At 38.8% G+C, this 19,435-nt stretch overlaps 1 protein-coding gene across 1 annotated transcript in view; it reads right to left on the bottom strand.

The window, feature by feature from the left end:
* The window catches only part of LOC109095713 (diacylglycerol kinase beta-like), an 89,988-nt gene that overhangs the window by 46,184 nt on the left and 24,369 nt on the right, over positions 1–19,435 (bottom strand). The window contains exons 8-19 of the mRNA XM_042763090.1: positions 19,077–19,126; positions 18,622–18,696; positions 18,413–18,532; positions 18,217–18,334; positions 17,910–17,998; positions 17,097–17,213; positions 16,421–16,495; positions 14,756–14,863; positions 14,592–14,665; positions 13,242–13,316; positions 3,856–3,941; positions 1,571–1,660 (exon numbers count right to left, since the gene is read on the bottom strand). Of these exons, the coding sequence (XP_042619024.1) occupies positions 1,571–1,660; positions 3,856–3,941; positions 13,242–13,316; positions 14,592–14,665; positions 14,756–14,863; positions 16,421–16,495; positions 17,097–17,213; positions 17,910–17,998; positions 18,217–18,334; positions 18,413–18,532; positions 18,622–18,696; positions 19,077–19,126 (1,077 nt within the window). The remainder of the gene's footprint in view (positions 1–1,570; positions 1,661–3,855; positions 3,942–13,241; positions 13,317–14,591; positions 14,666–14,755; positions 14,864–16,420; positions 16,496–17,096; positions 17,214–17,909; positions 17,999–18,216; positions 18,335–18,412; positions 18,533–18,621; positions 18,697–19,076; positions 19,127–19,435) is intronic.

The raw sequence follows: 19,435 nt of genomic DNA, 5'->3' as shown, positions 1-19,435 counted from the left end.
TTCCATGTTTTTTATTTTAAAAGTATTGGTGGTCATTTGTTTTGTGTGGGTATATTTGTATATTCATTATTCAATATAATATAAGTTGAGTTTTAACTTAATCCAGTCAGTTTCACACACAAACTAAATTGTAAGATTATTCGACTAAATTGTATGGTGCTTTTTGGTCCTTGGTCCTTTTTTGGACCACTACATTCTGATTTTGTTGTTTTGTATATATATATTTTATATATATAGTTATACATACATAAAAAAAGGACTAAATAACTACTGTATTACATCAAGGGATTTTGTCAATGACTGGCAACCCTTCCAAATGACATGAAGGGATTCTAAAACAGGTTCCCTGAGGTGGACGAACTGCAATTACTTCCTAATTGTAATGGGCAGGATACAGAGTCTACTTGTTACGTTGTTATCATAAGAGGCGGCATCTCTTAATGAGGGCCGTCATGCTGTGAGTCAGATGAGGATACTGGCTCCCGCCTGGCAACCCAAGCAGTGAAATATCACATGTGTGATGACACCCAGGTGCTCAGTCTGCCTTTCTAAACCAGACATGCAGACGCTTCCAATCGAACGTTACATGAACGGAGGCTCACATGCCAGGTCTGCACTGAATACAGGTGATACACGTGTTTCAAAGTCAATCTACCACCCAAATGAAATTAAGAATACATTCATGCAAAACCTTACCCGTTTGCACAAACCACACACATGCTCACACAGGAAACACTGATACGAGGCCAATTAATACAGCAGCCTGTACAAGGCCATCCACACCTGCCTCACAAGCAGACGCAGGCTCACTGATGCATATCATTCCATCATAACCTACTGAATAAACCCACATATCTAATCAAGAACAAGCATATGTAATCACACAGGAATGAAACCGTGCAGGTCTCTTGTTGGCATATGATTGGCAAGTCTATATATATATATTCAAAGAATAGTTTATTTATCTCTTGTTAGAAATGACTGTAACTAAATGTATTTTTAACAGTGCTGTCATCACTATTAAAATTCATTTTCGGTGATATAACTGAAATAAAATGAAATATACTGGTCCAGTTGCAGCTGTATGGATTCAAAAGACTTGGAAAATAGCACACAGACTTCTTTTATGATGCCAGTACATTGTTCAAAAGTTCTCCTTTTGTGCTAAAGCCAAATAATGAGAGGGAATTTTCAGTTTTCATTTACTTCATTTGTTTAACTGGGTAAGTGCTTGGCGTGGTCTTCTGTGTGATGAAGATCACAGAATCAAATTCCTGAATTAAAGTGTGGTCTCTGGAACATTCAGCTAACTATGATCAAGTTTGATTATTACAGTCTGACTTTTTTTGTTGAGGGTTGTGTGTGGAAATGTTTAAAAGAAAGCAGTCTAAAAATCCTTTTATAGGGTTTATATTCTATTATATTATTTTGATTGCATTGAGATATAAAAAATTCAAAGCCTAATCTCAACTCAAGCAGTTCCGTGAAGGAAAGCCCTTTAAGTTTCATTTCAAAGACCTTTAGTTATTCATTTTAACTGCTGGTGGACAGTCTCTTTTTCTTTCCTCACCTCCACCCCAGCGCAGGCAGCGAGCGAGGTCATTCCCGGTACCCAGTGGCAGGATCGCAACAGGTGGATGCCGAGCAAAATTGGCCTTATCTGTTGAGAAACAGAGAGCTATTAAAGCTGCTGTGTGGCATTTTCATGTTAAAACACTCTATTATCCCAGTTTAATGTGCAGAGTTCCTTAAAAAGTGTAAACACAGGCACTCTGTGGTGGTCAAAACATTGAACAGTGGCCTGACACAGTAACACTGGCTCAGCGTTTTGCTGTAGATTTGGGGCTAGACTATTTGTTTGGCTTAATAATGAAACATGGGGGAGTGTTAGAAAACCTGTTTGAAAACCTTTTCATTTTTATTTAATTTAATTTATTTATTTAATTGTAATTCAGGGCTCAAAAAATGTGTCAGCAGTGCTGCAGGGTGGTAAGCCAATTATTGTTTCCTAATTATTTTTTTAATTATTTCATTTTTTTTTTTTTGAAAAAATAAAATAAAAAATAAAACATGCATTTATACTTTATACCTCAAAAAGCCAGATTTGTTTCAAAATATTTCCCACCCACATTAATGTGTATTTCTTTAAGTAAAAATTAAATAAAGCACATATGTAATTTGGACATAAATTATGATTATATTTAATGGATTCACACGCATGTACAATACCGTTCAAAGTTTGAGGTATTAAGATTATTTAATGTTTTTGAAAGAAACCTCTTATGCTCATCAAGGCTGAATAAAAATACAGTAATAATGTGAAATATTATTATAACTTAAAATAACTATTTTTTATTGTATTATAAAATGCAGTTTATTCCTTTGATGGCAAAGGTAAGTGTCATAGTACCTTTCCAATATGCTGATTGGGTTTTGTAAAATTATACATCTTTTCTGTCACTTTTGATTAATTTAATGCATCTTTGCTGATTTTAACTTCTTAAAAACGGATTTCTAACCGTAAAGTAAATGCATTAACATGGAATTACATATTACACTCTTTTTTAAACAAAATGTAACAAGGGATCCTTCCATGCCCTGGTTGAAGATCTAACTTCTCCCTTTAAAAAGGCATTGAGGTTAGGCATACAGAATTGGCTAGTGCTTCATGCATCAATGTGTATCATTCCTCACAATAATTCACAGTAAATTTGTTTGTTTCTCTTGTTCTGAGACAAACAGAAGTGTGTGCATTCTGCTGAAAGGAGGCAACATGATGAACTCTATCTTTCTGTCCTCATGCTGATGGTCCCTGTGTGGCTCATTGCTATGTGCACAGGACTGCGGGGACATTGTTTTCGGTGCTGGTCCATATGGCGTGATGTACTGCCTAACCGCAGGGGCTTTCTGAGTAATCGTAAGCAGCAGACATTTTACCAGTCAAACTCGTGTGGGAGAACAACAAGCAAGGACAGATAGCAGTGTCTCTCATTCAAAAGCTGCTCCTAAATCATCACTTTAGGGCTGTTAGGAGGACAAACTCCCACACGTGTCCCTGTCCTCCTCAATTTGCCAGGCTAAAGAGTCTCTAAAGGGATAAAGAGCACATCACTTCTGATCTAAGTTCAGGTTTCAGTACCATTAGCCCATTGCAATTTCAAGCCAAAGGTTTGGAGACCAAGCTGATTCTAAATCACTTAGCAGCGATGCACCGCCCACACAGGTTCCTCTCCAGCACTCGTCCATTAACATCAATACGGCTGTCAGGAGAGCGAAAGACAGGCCATTATATCTCCACTGTTATCCTGCATTCACTCATATGAAAGAGGTCACAGATGAGTCAATGCGCTTCCTAGAAACAATGATTTGTGATCTTTCTCACGGTTATACGTCTTGATTCTATGTGCCTTAAATAAGAGCCAGCCTCGAGTCATGTAGCGTATGGAAAGATGTCCTAATGTTCAAATGTTTGTCAATGAATTGGTTGACATGCTTTATTGATCTCCTAGGGTAAACGCAGATGCAAAATAGCAGGAAATATAAAGTGCAATCAAACTACACAGTCAGCATAAGAACTGTATCTCAAATGAAGGCGTTTTCTTTGGTCACATCATTAAAAACTAATCTTGAAAGGTGAAAGTGGTATTTAGCAAACCAGAAATCATTTTATTTTTGGTACAAAGCAGCTGAAATGCTGTCGCATGTGAAATCCCAGTGCGAGCCTGCTGTTGCAGTTCATGCTACTTATGCATGTACAGTGTAACTTCTATATTAGGCTGATGGTCTATTATTAAGTCCATGTAACAATGTTAATTATTATGGCTCTAGAAAGCACTGATGCTGATGCGTACTCACCAATGCAGTCCAAAATCCACCCCACTGATCCATCGCCTCCGCAGGCCAGCACGCGGAAATTGGGCACGTCTCGGAAAAAGTTGAGCCTGGGAGACATAAAAACAATGAGATAGAGGCTTGCCTTTCATGTATTTGCTTGGAAGCTTTCCTTAGTCCTATAATTAAAGTGATCCCGTGGAGTGACAACACTGCAGCAAAGCAAACCTACCCAAAAACTACAGCATTCACACTATTCCCCAGTGGCAACGTACAGTTTATCATTCAGTGCTGTATGTTTGATCTGAAGGATGTCACAGAAGATTTGTGCTGTTTTTATTCAGTGTCATGGGAGAAAAACTCTGGAAGTCAAACCCATTGAGCCTCGAAAACATCTCTTTCTTTAAATATCAACTCATTTAGTTTGCATTGTAGTTTCTACACTTCTAACTGTTAAAGTCTGAGTCCTATAACTTTGACTTTTTATTTGTTTGTGAACTGGTCTTGAGCTGTGAGACAAGCACTTGAATAAAACTTATTTTCCCAGCTATGACAAAAAAAAAAAAAAAAAAAAAAAGATTTCAAATGGGAGTCACAGAAGCAGAAACAGCTGACTGCACATAAATAAATAACCAAATAAATTATAAATACATATGTTTTCAAACAAATGATCAATGTAATCAATCATTGCATTACACAAATCTTAATTAAAAATCTCTCTCTCTCTATTAGCACTTGAGCTCTATCTCTTCACTCTTTACAATCAGAGGCTGAAGAAGACATCACCCTCTGCTGGTCAGGAGCGTGTACTGCTGCACACAGGTGTCTGGGACATGTCCTGCACATAGACATATGTGGGATTTGCTATAGCACTGAGTGTAGCACGCAAGCAGAGCTGACACACAAGTGTGTGAAAAATGTATACCGTGTAACCTCTTTTGATGGCTCTGACAATGCAGCATGTTTTATGTATGCAGGACAAGAGTGAAAGAAAAGAGTAAATGTGCTACTACATTTACCATGAAAATGCAGTCAATTCAAGCTGTTATCAGTTTTTTGTACCTTCTCAGGTTTATTGCTGTATTGCCATGGAAATGCTCAAACTATGTCAACAACAACAACAACATCCTCGCCATGGATGTCCACTGAAGTTCAATAGCCGAGTAACACAAGTGGAACATGGCTGTGTGGTTCTGGACAGGCTTGAGCTGACTAAATGAGCTCTGCTCCAGATAAATTTGTAATGTGCCAGTCCCAGTCTGTTTGAAATGGCAACGTAGGCTGCTGTTGTAGAGATGCGGTTTGCGTAAACAATTCCTTTTTCAATGACATGGGCAACAGAGAACAGATACTTGTGTCTATTTTCATCTCTCCATCTTTTGACATCCACTCGGACCCCTTGGTGTCAATAATCAGTTCGACAGTTTCACAATGAAATGACCAGGAGATTAAAAAGAAGAAAGATCATATTAGAATATAACCCAAGTCAAAGTGGTGTGTTCTCAAATAATCAATCTGCAGTGTTAATAGTGAAGCTGGACTGATAATACACCACATTTACATTTATTCATTTAGCAAATGCATGGATCCAGAACGACACAATCAATTGATTCTGTTATCAATTACTTGCCTTCAAGTAGATTTAAACCTATGACCTTCTTCTGTGGAACAGAAAAATTTGTTTGAAAAATTTGAAAATAGAAGCCCATACAATAGAAACCAAAACTGTTTGGTTACCAGTGTTCTTCAAAATAGCTTCTTTTCTGTTCAACAAAGGGAATAAAGTCTTAGAGGTTTAGAATGTCATGAAGGTGAGTAAACAATGACAGAATTTGAACAATAGTGTATTTATTTAGTTGAACTTTGGTTGCTTTTTCTCTCAGAATAATTCTTTGTATTAATGAAGAGCTGTTACCACAAGCAATGGCACAGTCATTAATGGGACACATAAAAAATATCACATCGAAAAAGGTTGCCCTTGATCGACATACATGTTTATAAATTAGCTATGTGCTTAAGGAAGAATATTTAATATATGGCCATAATGTTCTCAATGAGTGAAATCAGCAATATCACGAGATCCTCAATCTCTCTCTCTGTGAATGGTCTCTTCAGGATGAGCAGCGCTCCAGTCGTGACTACAGAACATTGTGTGATGGGAGGGGGATCTGGGACAGAAGGTTAGCCTGCTTTCCTGCAAAACAACCACTGCTTATCTTTTGTTCTGTACTTCTCTCTTTGTCCTTTTTTTCTTGAATGAGAAGTACTGTTGCAAAACAGAATGTATTCATGTGTTTTCGAGTGGGTTTGCAGTATGTGTAACTGCATAATTGTACACTAAAGTGGAAGTGAGAACTCAGAACAAAGAAAAAAACACAAATGAGATCTCTTCAATATCTAAATTGTTAGATCAATGGAAATTGTGCTTCTGCTTCTCAGATGTTTCTCTTGAGAAAAAAAGACCCCAGAAAATTGTTAGATAAATGAGATCTCTTCAATATCTAAATTGTTAAACCCAATAATGGGCACCACAAATTTTGTAGCCAAATTAAACAGAGGCAGTATGAATACACAAATTTTGAAATGTAAATAAATATTTATTTAAACTTACAAAAGGGCAATCATCCAAGCCTAAATAATATAATTAAACATGACAAAAAAAAAATAGAAGAAACAAAATCTTAATCCAAAAAGAAAAATCCAAATTAATTTCAAATGCAAAATAAAGTTTCCAAAAAGAACTTCCTTAACAAAAGGTCAATTTCAAAATAACTAAACAAAATGCCAGAAAAATACCTGCAACCCTCAGGCCACACTCTCCACTGCAGCAACAAACACACCAACTGCCTTCCATTACAAAGTCATACACATTTATACTGGTGGCCAGCACCATTACCCCATGGGGAGGGACAAACTCACATACAACACTTTACACATGTTCACTTAAATATACAGAGTCTAAAAGAAACATATTGGCATGATGTTCTAATTAATAAATCCACTTTGATGTTGTTAAGTCATTCACATTGAACAGGAAATAACAGCAACAACTCGGCCGCGTTGCCCCTGAAACCCCCACGCTCAATTAATACATGGTAGATTCCCACCCTAAGCGGAACCAATAATTCCTGCCATTGTTTCCTACCGGGACTCTAAAAATCACGGGACAAATGCTACACGGGAACAATACACATAGTTCACAGGTATTCCATTCACTCTCTGATCAATATTTACAATAAACTCTTGTATCACTAAACAGTCTGTGTGTGTGTTTGTGAGTGTGTGCGCATATTAAAGTCCATGTTGAACGTGCGGTCTTTCCGTGACCGTCACACTCCCCTCCACCCATTTTCAAGCCGGCAGGCGAGAAAGAAAGTCCGCTGTAGCATTACTCTTTCCTGGAACATGCTGGACAATAAAACGATAAGGTTGCATAGATAGATACCATCGAGTGATTCGTGCATTTGAGTCTCTCATTCGATCCATCCATTGCAGCGGCCGGTGGTCAGTTTCAAGGAGGAACTCCCGGCCAAGAAGGTAGTACCTGAACGTGTCCAGGGCCCATTTAACGGCCAAGCACTCCTTCTCAACGGTGGAGTATCTCACCTCCCTGGGATACAACTTGCGACTTATATAGGCCACTGGATGTCTATCTCCCAGTGCCCCTTGCAACAGCACTGCCCCAATGCCCGTATTAGAAGCATCAGTCTGCAAAACAAAAAGTTCTGCAAAATTAGGACAAGACAGCACAGGATCATTGCATAGGGCATTTTTAATGTCCTGGAAGGCATGCTTTGCCTCCTCAGTCCACTGAATTTGGACAGGACAGGTCTTTCGTGTCAGATCAGTTAAAGGTGCTGCTCGAACAGCAAAATTAGGCACGAAGCGCCTATACCACCCAGCCATACCCAGGAATGCTCTCACTTGAGTTTTCGTTTGGGGAAGGGAACAGTCTTGAATTGCCTGTATCTTTTGTATCTGTGGCCTAATGACACCACCACCGATAACATACCCTAGGTATTCAGTTTCCTTCTTGGCTATGGCACATTTACGGGGATTGATAGTAAAACCAGCTGATTGAATACGATGAAACACCTCTTTGAGATGCTCAAGATGTTCTTCCCAAGATGAACTGAAGAAAATGACATCATCCAAATACGCTGCTGCGTATCCTTCCAGCCCACCTAGCACTTGGTCCATTAACCTTTGGAATGTCGCTGGTGCCCCATGCAGTCCAAACGGCATAGTACAGAAATGGAAGAGCCCCCAAGGGGTCTTAAAGGCTGTCAGCTCTTTTGCAGTGTCACTCAAAGGGACTTGCCAGTAGCCTTTGCATAAATCAAGCGTGGTCAGCCACCTAGCCCTTCCAAGATGGTCAATCAAATCATCAATTCGTGGAGTAGGGTATGAGTCAAATTTGGAAACTGAATTTAAATACCTGAAGTCCACACAAAAGCGTAGAGTTCCATCTTTTTTTGGAACTAAGACTACAGGGCTACACCACTCACTGCTAGAAGGTTCAATAATACCCATGGCTAGCATCTGATTCACCTCTTCCTTCAATGCTGGTAATAACTGTTCAGGGATACGGTAGCTCTTACGTTGATTGGCAGCCCCTTCATGTAATGTGATGTTTTGATGAATCAGAGTGGTGCGTCCAGGTTTCTCTTGGCACACCCCTAGGCTACAAATCTTCTGAAGCTGTGACTGTTGAAGGGGGGATAGATGATTGAGGTCAACCATGGTTACTATGGGCCGGGGTAAATATTGCTCCTCCACCTCATCTTCATCCTCCACCTGACGAATCATACACACACCAGCCACTTGAGGCAGTCTCTCGTGCCATTTCTTGAGCAAATTAACATGCAGTACTCGACTTGAGTGCCTCTTCCCCAAGTTGGCAACCTCATACGTAGTAGGTCCAAGGTTACGGACCACTTCAAAAGGTCCCTGCCATTTAGCGAGCAGTTTGCTGGTATCGCTGGGTAACATTACCAACACCCTTTCTCCAGTCTCAAAACTTCTTACTTTGGTCTTTTGATCATAATATTGTCGCTGACGTTGTTGTGCTTGAGCTAAGTTTGACTGGGCTAGCTGAGTCATGCTCTTCAACCTCTCTCTTATTTGAAGAACATAAGAAAGGACATGTTGAGTCTCTGGAGCCTCCTGGCCTCCCATCCAGCACTCCTTCAATAGAGCCAAGGGACCTCGCACCTCCCTGCCATATAACAACTCAAAAGGTGAGAAGCCAGTAGAAGATTGAGGGACCTCCCTGTAAGCAAATAGTAAATAGGGAATCCACTGATCCCAGTCAGCTCCAGATTCACTCACATACTTCCACAGCATTTGTTTAAGTGTCTGATTAAACCTCTCTGTCAAACCGTCAGTCTGTGGGTGATAAGGTGTGGTTCTTATGCCCTTAATACCCAACAAGCGGTACACCTGTCCTAAAAGCTTAGACATGAAGTTGGAACCTTGATCGGTCAAGATAGTTTTAGGAAAACCCATTCGGGAGAACAACTGCATAAGGCAAATTGCAATGTTCCTAGCCTTGACTGTCTTAAGAGGGAAAACCTCTGGGTACCTTGTTGCATAATCTGTGATAACCAGCATAAAGCGATTTCCAGTTTTGCTTCGTTCTAATGGCCCTACCACATCCATACCTAACTGTTCAAAAGGCACACCAACTACGGGAAGTGACTCTAATGGGGCTCTAGGGGGACCTCTACCAGAAGTCTTCTGACACTGAGGACACGTTCTACAAAATTCTGCCACATCTTTATTCATATTTGGCCAGAAAAAATGTCGGCTAATCCGAGCTGAAGTCTTTTGCCTTCCTAAATGGCCAGCCCAGGGAATAGAATGGCCCAATTCAAGCACAATATCCTTTGCCTTCTGAGGGACCACTATGCGAGCCTCTATCCCCTTCCCCTTATACAACACACCTTCTTTAACAAACATCAAATTCCCTAAACCACCTGCGGTAGGGTTCTTATCTTGTCCCTCTTCCTGAGCCTGCCTATATAGTGGACCAATCACTGAATCCTCTTGCTGCCACAATCCAATCCCTTGAGGTATGTCTACTGGGGCCATACCTTGTTCTACATTAGGTTCCTCACAATGCGTCACTGTAAAACGGAGTTTCTCTAATCTTTTTTGTCTTTTAGGTTTCCTCGACTTACCTGGATGAGCTTCTAAATCTACTCCAAAGTAAGGTAACATACTCAAGGACTGACTATCTGCATTTTGTTTCTGAGCCTTAGCCCGGGTCAAAGCTACACTACACTCTTTTGCCCTCATGCTTTTATTGTAATCTCTGAGTAGGTCTACTAGAACAGGCAAGTCTCTGCCCAAAATCATTGGATACAGCAAACCATCCACTACACCTACCTCCAATATATAAGCCTGCCCTTGTACATTAACCTGAACACCTGCAGTGGGATACTGCCTTTCTTCTCCATGAACACAACAAATCTGTGGTATAGAAGTGTGACTCCACAAATCTACTGGGACCAAATCCGAATGCACCAGTGATTGCATACTTCCTGTGTCTACCAGTGCCCTAACCTTTTGTCCATTAAGAACTATCTCAACACAAGGCAATATAACTGGGGTTACTACACCGCTAGATCTTGGAAATGTACACATATTGACCTGGGCTGTTGGTAGAAAACTTGTTCTTGGTAATCTGCTCGTTCTTTTCTGTGTACAGGTATTAATCTGGTAAGTTTCTTTATTAAGGTCTTCATGTATACATATGCAGCCCTAGCCTTGCCCGACAAGAGGGGCACTAACCTAACTGCCCAGTCGGTTGTTGGCCACCGACACGCCATCGCTATTCATTCAAAAGTAGCTAAATAATGCTCTACATCATCGGTCTCACTCAGTCGTTGCAGGTGTGCCTCCCTCTCAATTCTCAACGGACTCTGGCCTTGGCCTTCCAGTGGAGATGCAGCTGGTGATTCCATCTGTCGGCTGCCTGACATATCCCGTAACACTGAGGGCACTCGCTGGACTGTTGGTTGTGATAAAAGGCCAGTCTGAATATCACTACCAGGCCTTAGATCTGGTGTCGTTCTCACATGCAATTCCTGCTGCAGAAGAGAGAACTGATGCTGCATTGCTCTCCACCGAGCATCTTGTCGGTCAGCCTCTTGCTCCAGGCGACGGTCTCGAGCCTGCTGCTGTGGGAAATGTGAACGGAACAGGTCTCTCAGCTCTGCAAGGGAGATATCCTCAGTGACGTTCCCCAGTTCCACTTCACTAACATCATCACCTTCCCCAACAGCTCTAATGGGTTCCTCCACCTCAGCTTGAACCGTCCGCACCTTTTTAGGAGCCATTCTGAGCCGACACTGTGACACTGTTGACTGCAGTGGAGAGTTAAATATAAAACAAACAAACAAAAAGAAATCCCTACTGCTCTCTTCTGGCTATCCCACTTCTGACACCAGTGTATTGTTTTTCTTTGGGATTGCACCACAAATTTTGTAGCCAAATTAAACAGAGGCAGTATGAATACAACAAATTTGAAATGTAAATAAATATTTATTTAAACTTACAAAAGGGCAATCATCCAAGCCCAATAATATAATTAAACATGACAAAAAAATAGAAGAAACAAAGTCTTAATCCAAAAAGAAAAATCCAAATTAATTTCAAATGCAAAATAAAGTTTCCAAAAAGAACTTCCTTAACAAAAATGTCAATTTCAAAATAACTAAACAAAATGCCCAAAATACCTGCAACCCTCAGGTCACAATCTCCACTGCAGCAACAAACACCAACTGCCTTCCATTACAAAGTCATACACATTTATACTGGTGGCCAGCACCATTACCCCATGGGGAGGGACAAACTCACATACAACACTTTACACATGTTCACTTAAATATACAGAGTCTAAAAGAAACATTGGCATGATGTTCTAATTAATATATCTACTTTGATGTTATTAAGTCATTCACATAAAACAGGAAATAACAGCAACAACTCGGCCGCGTTTGCCCCTGAAACTCCCACGCTCAATTAATACATGGTAGATCCCCACCCTAAGCGGAACCAATAATTCCTGCCATTGTTTCCTACCGGGACTCTAAAAATCACGGGACAAATGCTACACGGAAAACAATACACATAGTTTACAGGTATTCCATTCACTCTCTGATCAATAATTGCAATAAACTCTTGTATCACTAAACAGTCTGTGTGTGTTTGTGAATACACTGCGTATTAAAAGTCCATGTTGAACGTGCGGTCTTTCCGTGACCGTCACAAGATGTTTCTCTTGAGAAAAAAAGACCCCAGAAAATTCATGTTTTGTTGGTTTTTCGGTTAAGTCAAGCTAGTTTTTGCTGGATGACCAGTTGTGCTGGTTTTTCGGTTAGGTAAAACCTCTCTAGACCAGCTAACAGACCAACCTAACCATGCTGGGAGACCAATTTAGATCAGCAAACCATCCTAGGCTGGTTTAAGATATTAAGATGTTTTCCCATTGAGTACTTCTGAGGTCAGAAGATCTAGTCTATGCCATCTTAAATATATTGCTCTATTTTTGTTTTGTTATTAGTATTTTTATTTGTTGTTTTGATATTTTTTTGCTGTATGGACGAACTATCGCAAAAATGTTTTCACTAATCAAAATAAATCTATCAAAAATAAACATTTGATGAAAAAAATGAAAATGTAGTCTTGACAACTAAAATAAGTTTATAAAGTTCTAAAGTACTAAAATACCAAAATACTAAAATAGAAATATATATATATAAGTTAAATCCATTTCAAAATATTAATAAACACTTAATTAGTATACATTTTTTTCCTTATTAATAAACACTTAATTAGTATACATTTTTTTTTTTTTTACTTTGTATTTTATTTCAAACCTATTATACTTAAATCATAAGTATTTGGCGCTCATACAATCATTTGTAAATATGAACCTCTTAGAGTGACATTCTCAGATTCCACTGCTTTACTAAGGGTTGAAACTGGTTTGGACGACCCTGAGCTGGCCTTCTGTTAAAGGCAGGTGGGGTGTATGTGTGAAGAGGCTTTAGTAAGATGGACTCGCTTAAAGTGGTAGCCTCGTCGTGACTGACAGGCTCAGAAGAACATTCAGAGCTTGAATGAATATATTTACTCAGCAGGGGGCTGCTTGAGTCATAGTAAATGTCTTGTAGGTCTCTCAAAGTCATCTCTACTTTGCGAGTGGTTCCTCTCTCAGACTAGCTGATTGCAGGTTGGCTCATTTTATTGCAGGTTTGTAGAAGCAAAAAGAATAGAGAGAGAGGGAGCCATGCCAGAACAAAACAACAGTGAGAATGTCAAACTGTTTTTGAGCAATTCCCTGTCAAGATTATTCGCACATATCTCCATCGAAATTTGATGGTGGCTTTTAGTAGTCTTACCCCACCATGGGTCCTCCTCGATCCAGACTGTACACCTGTCTGGGGTTAAGCAGGTACTGGAATTTCCGCAGCACCCTGATGAAGACAGATGAGAGCAGAAAAGCATTAAAAGACACACAGAGAGGAATGACATTTTTAAAACATGTAATCACTGTGAACTTTACATTACGATAGAAGGCTTAAACGGATAGTTCAGTCTTTTGTCTAAATTGTTAAAACAATAAAACAATCAGAATAATATTCAGCATAGCCACCATTCATTTTTAGAAGAGAAAATGGGAATAACAGAATAACTTTTCAGTAAAATCCAAAAAATAACATTTGGCCTTTTCCCCCTAATGAATCAAATAAATAATCAACAGATTGTTAGTCGCAGCTTTAATGTTGGAACAACATGAGGATGAGTAAATGATGACAGAATGTTCTATTTTGGTTGAACTGTTCCTTGAGAAGACACAGACAGACACACATATGGAGGAATGATATTCTTAAAACACCATCATTCCATTCCATTATAATAAAAGACCACACAAACCTAGGTATCTAAGAAGTCAAGCAAGACAGAAACACACACATATACAGATTGCACACTGTTGCAGCACTTCTAACTGTGTTAGGTACTCTGCCCCTTTAGTATGCAAAGACACACGGAGAGGAAGAGAGAGAGAGAGAGAGAGAGAGAGAAATAAGACAGGCTCTTAGTTTGAGGTGCGTCACAAGCTATGCTTTTATGTGGGGGTGATAATTTGAGCACTTATCAACACTGAAGAATTCATTCATTCCCTATGCAAAAACAAAAGAACGCAATCTAGTGTCAAGCCGGACCAATGAGCTTTCAGTACACTGCTCAGGGTGAATATGGTGGAAAAATACACTTGGTACATTATGATTCAATGGTGACCACTCTGTTCCTTTGTTTGCATCAAAGAACCACCAAAATTGTCTTTCTTTTTTGGGGCCAGGGCAGTTATCACGTCTTTGTTTGAGCTCATGTCTAATAATGGAGGATAATCGGCCAATTAATGGTATTTAAAACTGTGTTGCTATGGTGATGCCAGCACAAAATTCCAAAACTGGTCTCCCGGAGGACATTGGGTGGGTGGTGAGAGCTGAAACAACACCCACATTCTTCCTCCTTTAACAGCATTACTGTCTCCTGCTAGCTTTGATGGTATTTAGGACACTGGCAGTAAGCAAGAAAAAGAGTGGGACTTTTGTTAAACATGTCTATGCAGATTCGACTGACTTCAGATGTTTTGACAAACCTCCTCATTGGAACCATTACAGCAGTATAATGTTGGAGAATATGAAAAATGATGATGCAACAGTTTGAGCTTCAAAAACATTTACCTCTCACCCTGCCGACCTCCACTTTTAGGATTAACCAGCACAAGGAGAGGGTGCGTTCCAGGCAGAGGGGTGATTAGAGGCAGAAAGGGAGAAATAAAGTTACAAACACACATATGTGTGCTGCACAGATTTGCAGTCCCAGTGTGTGTCTGCTGAGGGCTCACCTGCAGTGCCTGACCGTCACCGGTGAACTTGAAACACTGGCTGGTGTCCTCAGGGCTGGTACTGGGGGATGATTCTCCTTCACCTCTTTTGACAGCAGAATGACGGTCCTACAGATATAGAGAAATTACAGTAAACATCAACAAACAGAGACGGAGTGAGACAGATGTACAAACTGTATGAGATAAAAATGACTAGCCCAATGTAATTTCAGAATCTACATCCCTTTATTATATTTCTCTGTAATTTAGAAATTTAGAATTTATTTTTACAGGTCGTCAGACTAGAAATGTTCACAAGTCTCAATCATAGAGTCTGTGTTAAAGGTCTTTCTATGTGCTTCAGGACATTTTATATCTGTGTTAAAGGTCTTTCTATGTGCTTCAGGACATTTTATATGCAGTATGTGTGTGTGTGTGTTTCAGAAAAAATGTCTATTTCAAATAAATTTTATTCTGTTTCTATTTGAAAATCTATTTCACTTTATACAGCAAGGATGTACTTTAAACTGACCAAAACGTATCAGCATCCACACCAGCGAACGAAGCTTTAAATTCTCGAGCTCGGTTACAGCAGGATGGATTCTGACTGTCAATTTTTTATGTTCATGAAAAATGTGAAAGTGATTCCAACGATATTTCAAGTTAAATGGTTTCGGTTTCAATTTGAAAATCTATTTCTTTATAGTTATCGTCCACTCATTTACAATGTTATGAAAAATGTCTATTTCAAGTAAATTTTCGGTTTCAATTTGAAAATCTATTTCAAATAATTTGGTGATTTTTTTTGTAACTTTATTTTAACCAAAGTTGTTTTGTGAATGTTATTTTAACCAATCAGAATCACGCATTGAATTTTCTGATTGTTAATTTAACCAATCAGAATCATTTTTATTTTTTTTTTTTTTTTTTTTTTTTACTGTATCCAATAAATGCAGCCTTGCCGAACATAAGAAACTTCTTTCAAAAACAAAACAATCTCAGTGACTCCAAATTTAAAATGTTTGTGAATTTCCTTGATTACTATGCCTTACTTATTGAAAAGACAGTATATAATCTTTTACTGGATTCATTTTACCTTGAATACCATTTACTTTTAAAATGAATATTTAATTCATTAAGTTTACAGTACAAAGGTGAGACAGCACATCTAACAAAAAACAGAGAACATCCTTTAATTTCCATAAAGCAAATTTGCAGTCAGTATTCAGTAGTGTTTTTGTTTTGAGTAAGAGAGTGCACAAGAGATTCACAATACACAAAATATATATACAATTTTTTTTAGATATATAAAAAAGGTATGTATATAGACAAATGTATTCAAAAATATTTCTTCTTCCTTGTAGATGTAATAACTGGCTAAAATCAATGGCCAATGTAAATCAAGCCTGAATTCAATTTCATTTGTAACGGATATTGCAAAACATTTTTTAACTCTAAAAATAAAATAACCTCTAACTATCTAGAAATGACTTACATTGTGTCCAATTATAATTACAATGAATATGTATTCTCTATAGTATAGACTAGTCAGGGGTCCCAGTAGAGAGGAGGCCCATGAAGACTTTGTCCAGGACCCACCCATGTCTCTATAGTATAGACTAGTCAGGGGTCCCAGTAGAGAGGAGGCCCATGAAGAATTTGTGCAGTGGGAGAGACTGAACTTACCAGAACAACAGGGCAGATGTACGACGGCAAGAGTGTGTGATCTTTTAATGGTCCACCGTCAATGTAGGTGTTAAATTTAGAAGTATAGTTGTTGTGGAGACATCAAGAATTGACTGGATCTTTTGTAACTTCTTGGTTTATCCTCACTATTCTGATTCAGTAAGAAGACATTAAATGGTAGGAACAAAGAGGACAGCAGAATCTGTACTTGATATTAAATTAGTTGCAGGTTTAGAGTTGAAACTGTCAGGAGAGATGGTTCAGAGAGAGTGCACGAGCATATAATGTAAAATAAAAATCATTATGCAGTGAAAAAGCCTTTGAATGAGTGGTAAGTGCTGACACTCATCTTTATCAAATCCACTAAATGGTGTGAAAGTTTAGTGAAGAACGCCACCTAGTGGTGTGAATAAGTATTACATAAAAATGGTTTTTAGAAAAATAGACCACAACTGAATTATACAGAGATAAAAAAGGAATAAAATGTTCTTTTTAATGAGGAAAAACATAACCAAATACATTCCCATTAGTCTTTGCTCAAGGCCTCTTTTAAAATAAATAATGGTTTTTAGATGACTATTACTAAATATTTATTATTATTTTAATTAAAATATTATTTTAGTTAAGATAAATGTTTTGGACTCTTACTGGCCACAGTAAGACATTATATACTCACAGTGATTTGACACCAAACACAGTGAAGGCCTGTTAGACCTTGATAGCACTTGATACTGCGGTGACATTTGTCACATTTTGTTGGGGAGTTGCCCTCCATCCAAACATGCTGCATAGCCTAGAGACACATTGAACAGGGACCCATTATTTATTATGTAGTTGAGAAATACTCAAACAGCCAATCTATACATTACTTAAATTATTATTATGCTCTGTCATGCATTTAAAAGGCACTTGCACAAGAATTCTAACACTATCTGCAATATTATTTTACTTTACTGACTAAAACTATCACCTCACAAGGCAAGTGAGGAAGTTAAAAAGAATTCTTAAAAACACTCTGTAAAATCATAATCTAATGACATATTTTTTGAATGCATTGCCATCCATTTCTGTGGAAGTTAATGCATGGGGAGCACAAGTTCTAAAGAGGAGTCAGTGACTCTAATTCTCAGTACAGAAAAAAGACCTTACACACAGGATGTTCTCATAGCCTTTCTGACATGTCCACAGAACATTACCCTGAGGTTAAACCAAGAGTTATGTGTCTGGGAAGTTGCCTTGGGTGAAAACTGAGCTGGACTCTGGTCAGTGGATAAAATAATCATAACACGATTTGTCTACTAATAACAGAAGACTGTGTTTGTTAGAACTACAGTATGAGCTCTGTACCTAACAAATCAATCTGAGAATCCCAGTTACAGAAAAATAACAAAACTGTCTTCTGGCCTTACTGTAAACTATTAGAGAAAACATTCAGTTTAAACACAATGAGAAGTGTTCATTTGTAAGCGTATGTTGTTTATGCACTCACATTGGTGTGTCTGCGGGACTTGGCGTAGGTGCTAATGCAAGGAGCAATGTCTTTGGACACACAGCGCTCATGGACTGTGTACTTGCATACTGCCAAACAAAAGACAGGACTGTGAGAGATGGAGCGTGAGAGACTGAAGGGAAACGTTTCAAATGAAAACTACACACCATCAGGTCAGACACATCAAAAAGGTGAGAGATAACAGATAGGCAGAACGACAGAAAGATAGATCAACAGACAGAACAAAACAGATATGATAAGACCAAATCACAGATGATAGATAGATGACAGACACACAGATACTCACGTGAGCAGCAAAGGCCCTGTTTTCGTACTCCTAACAACATAGTGTGGCAGTAATTACAGTATGCTGGCTTGTTGAAATGCTTCAGTCTCCACACATGCTGCCCATCTTCCTGTACATTCTGAATGTACGTGAAAGAGGAACAGGGGTTAAGATACTGTATCTTAATGCATTGTTTCATTTTTATAACTCTCCTCACCGTCTCCATTCCCAGCAGTACCAGGAGTGGTATGGTGGTCATTCCTCCTCTGATCCATTCCTCTAATGTGACCGTTCCATCCCGGTCATAATCAATCTCCTCCATCATCTCCTTCAGAATCTACAATAAAAAAAATAAGGGACAGTAAGATATGGATTCCACTATGCATGATGGGATTGCCTGGTGGTAATGTTTAAAGTGATTCATACTGGTTGAAGTTCTGTAGAGTCCCATTCTAGGTACTCTGCTACATGGACCATCTGGTTTATGATGCGGTCGAGCTCCTAAATCGGCAGATATAATTGCTTTAGATATTATACACTATAAAGCATACAGTTTTCAAATTCACTTTTTTTTATGAAGCCTGATATTTACAGCTCTCTCAAACTTTCAAAGTAAAAAAAAAAAAAAAAAAAGATCAATAATATTTTAAGTCAGTCTCTGAATCACCAAGGTGAATGAAACATTGAACATTCAGGGATGATCACTTCACTAACAACTCAACACAATGACATAATGCACTATAACTGTGTATGTGTATGTAAATCTCACATTAAATGTGTACTGTGCATTATTAACTCCTTGCTGTTTACAGTATCTAACCACAAAGCCAAATAACTGGACATTTAAACATTACACATTATAATGGAGATTGCAGACTTACCGAACTGTCCAGCAGACCATTGCCATCTGTGTCATAGAGCCTGAACATGACTTTAGGGTGAGAAAAGTGAAAGATTAGAGACTGTATCTTTTTGTAGTGTGGCAAATATTTGTCAAGTACGGACCCCATGCTAGCACCTGGAGCTCAGGTTATCAAAGGGCAGACTGAGGCAGCTAGTGAGGATTAGCTTTGGGCAGAAATAACTTCCTATGCTAAAGAAAGCGTGTCTATGCTAACTCCATGGTAAATAAGGCCAGGAGCAAAGATTAGCCCTTACGAAATAAGAGGTAGAGATTCTGGAAGTCTCCTGTCACTCTCACTATGTGTAGGTCAGAGGTTAATTAAAACACAGAAATGAC

Source organism: Cyprinus carpio, chromosome A9 (assembly GCF_018340385.1).
Source record: "Cyprinus carpio isolate SPL01 chromosome A9, ASM1834038v1, whole genome shotgun sequence".
Taxonomy (NCBI): Eukaryota; Metazoa; Chordata; class Actinopteri; order Cypriniformes; family Cyprinidae; genus Cyprinus; species Cyprinus carpio.
This window is presented reverse-complemented; position numbering and strand designations above follow the sequence as displayed.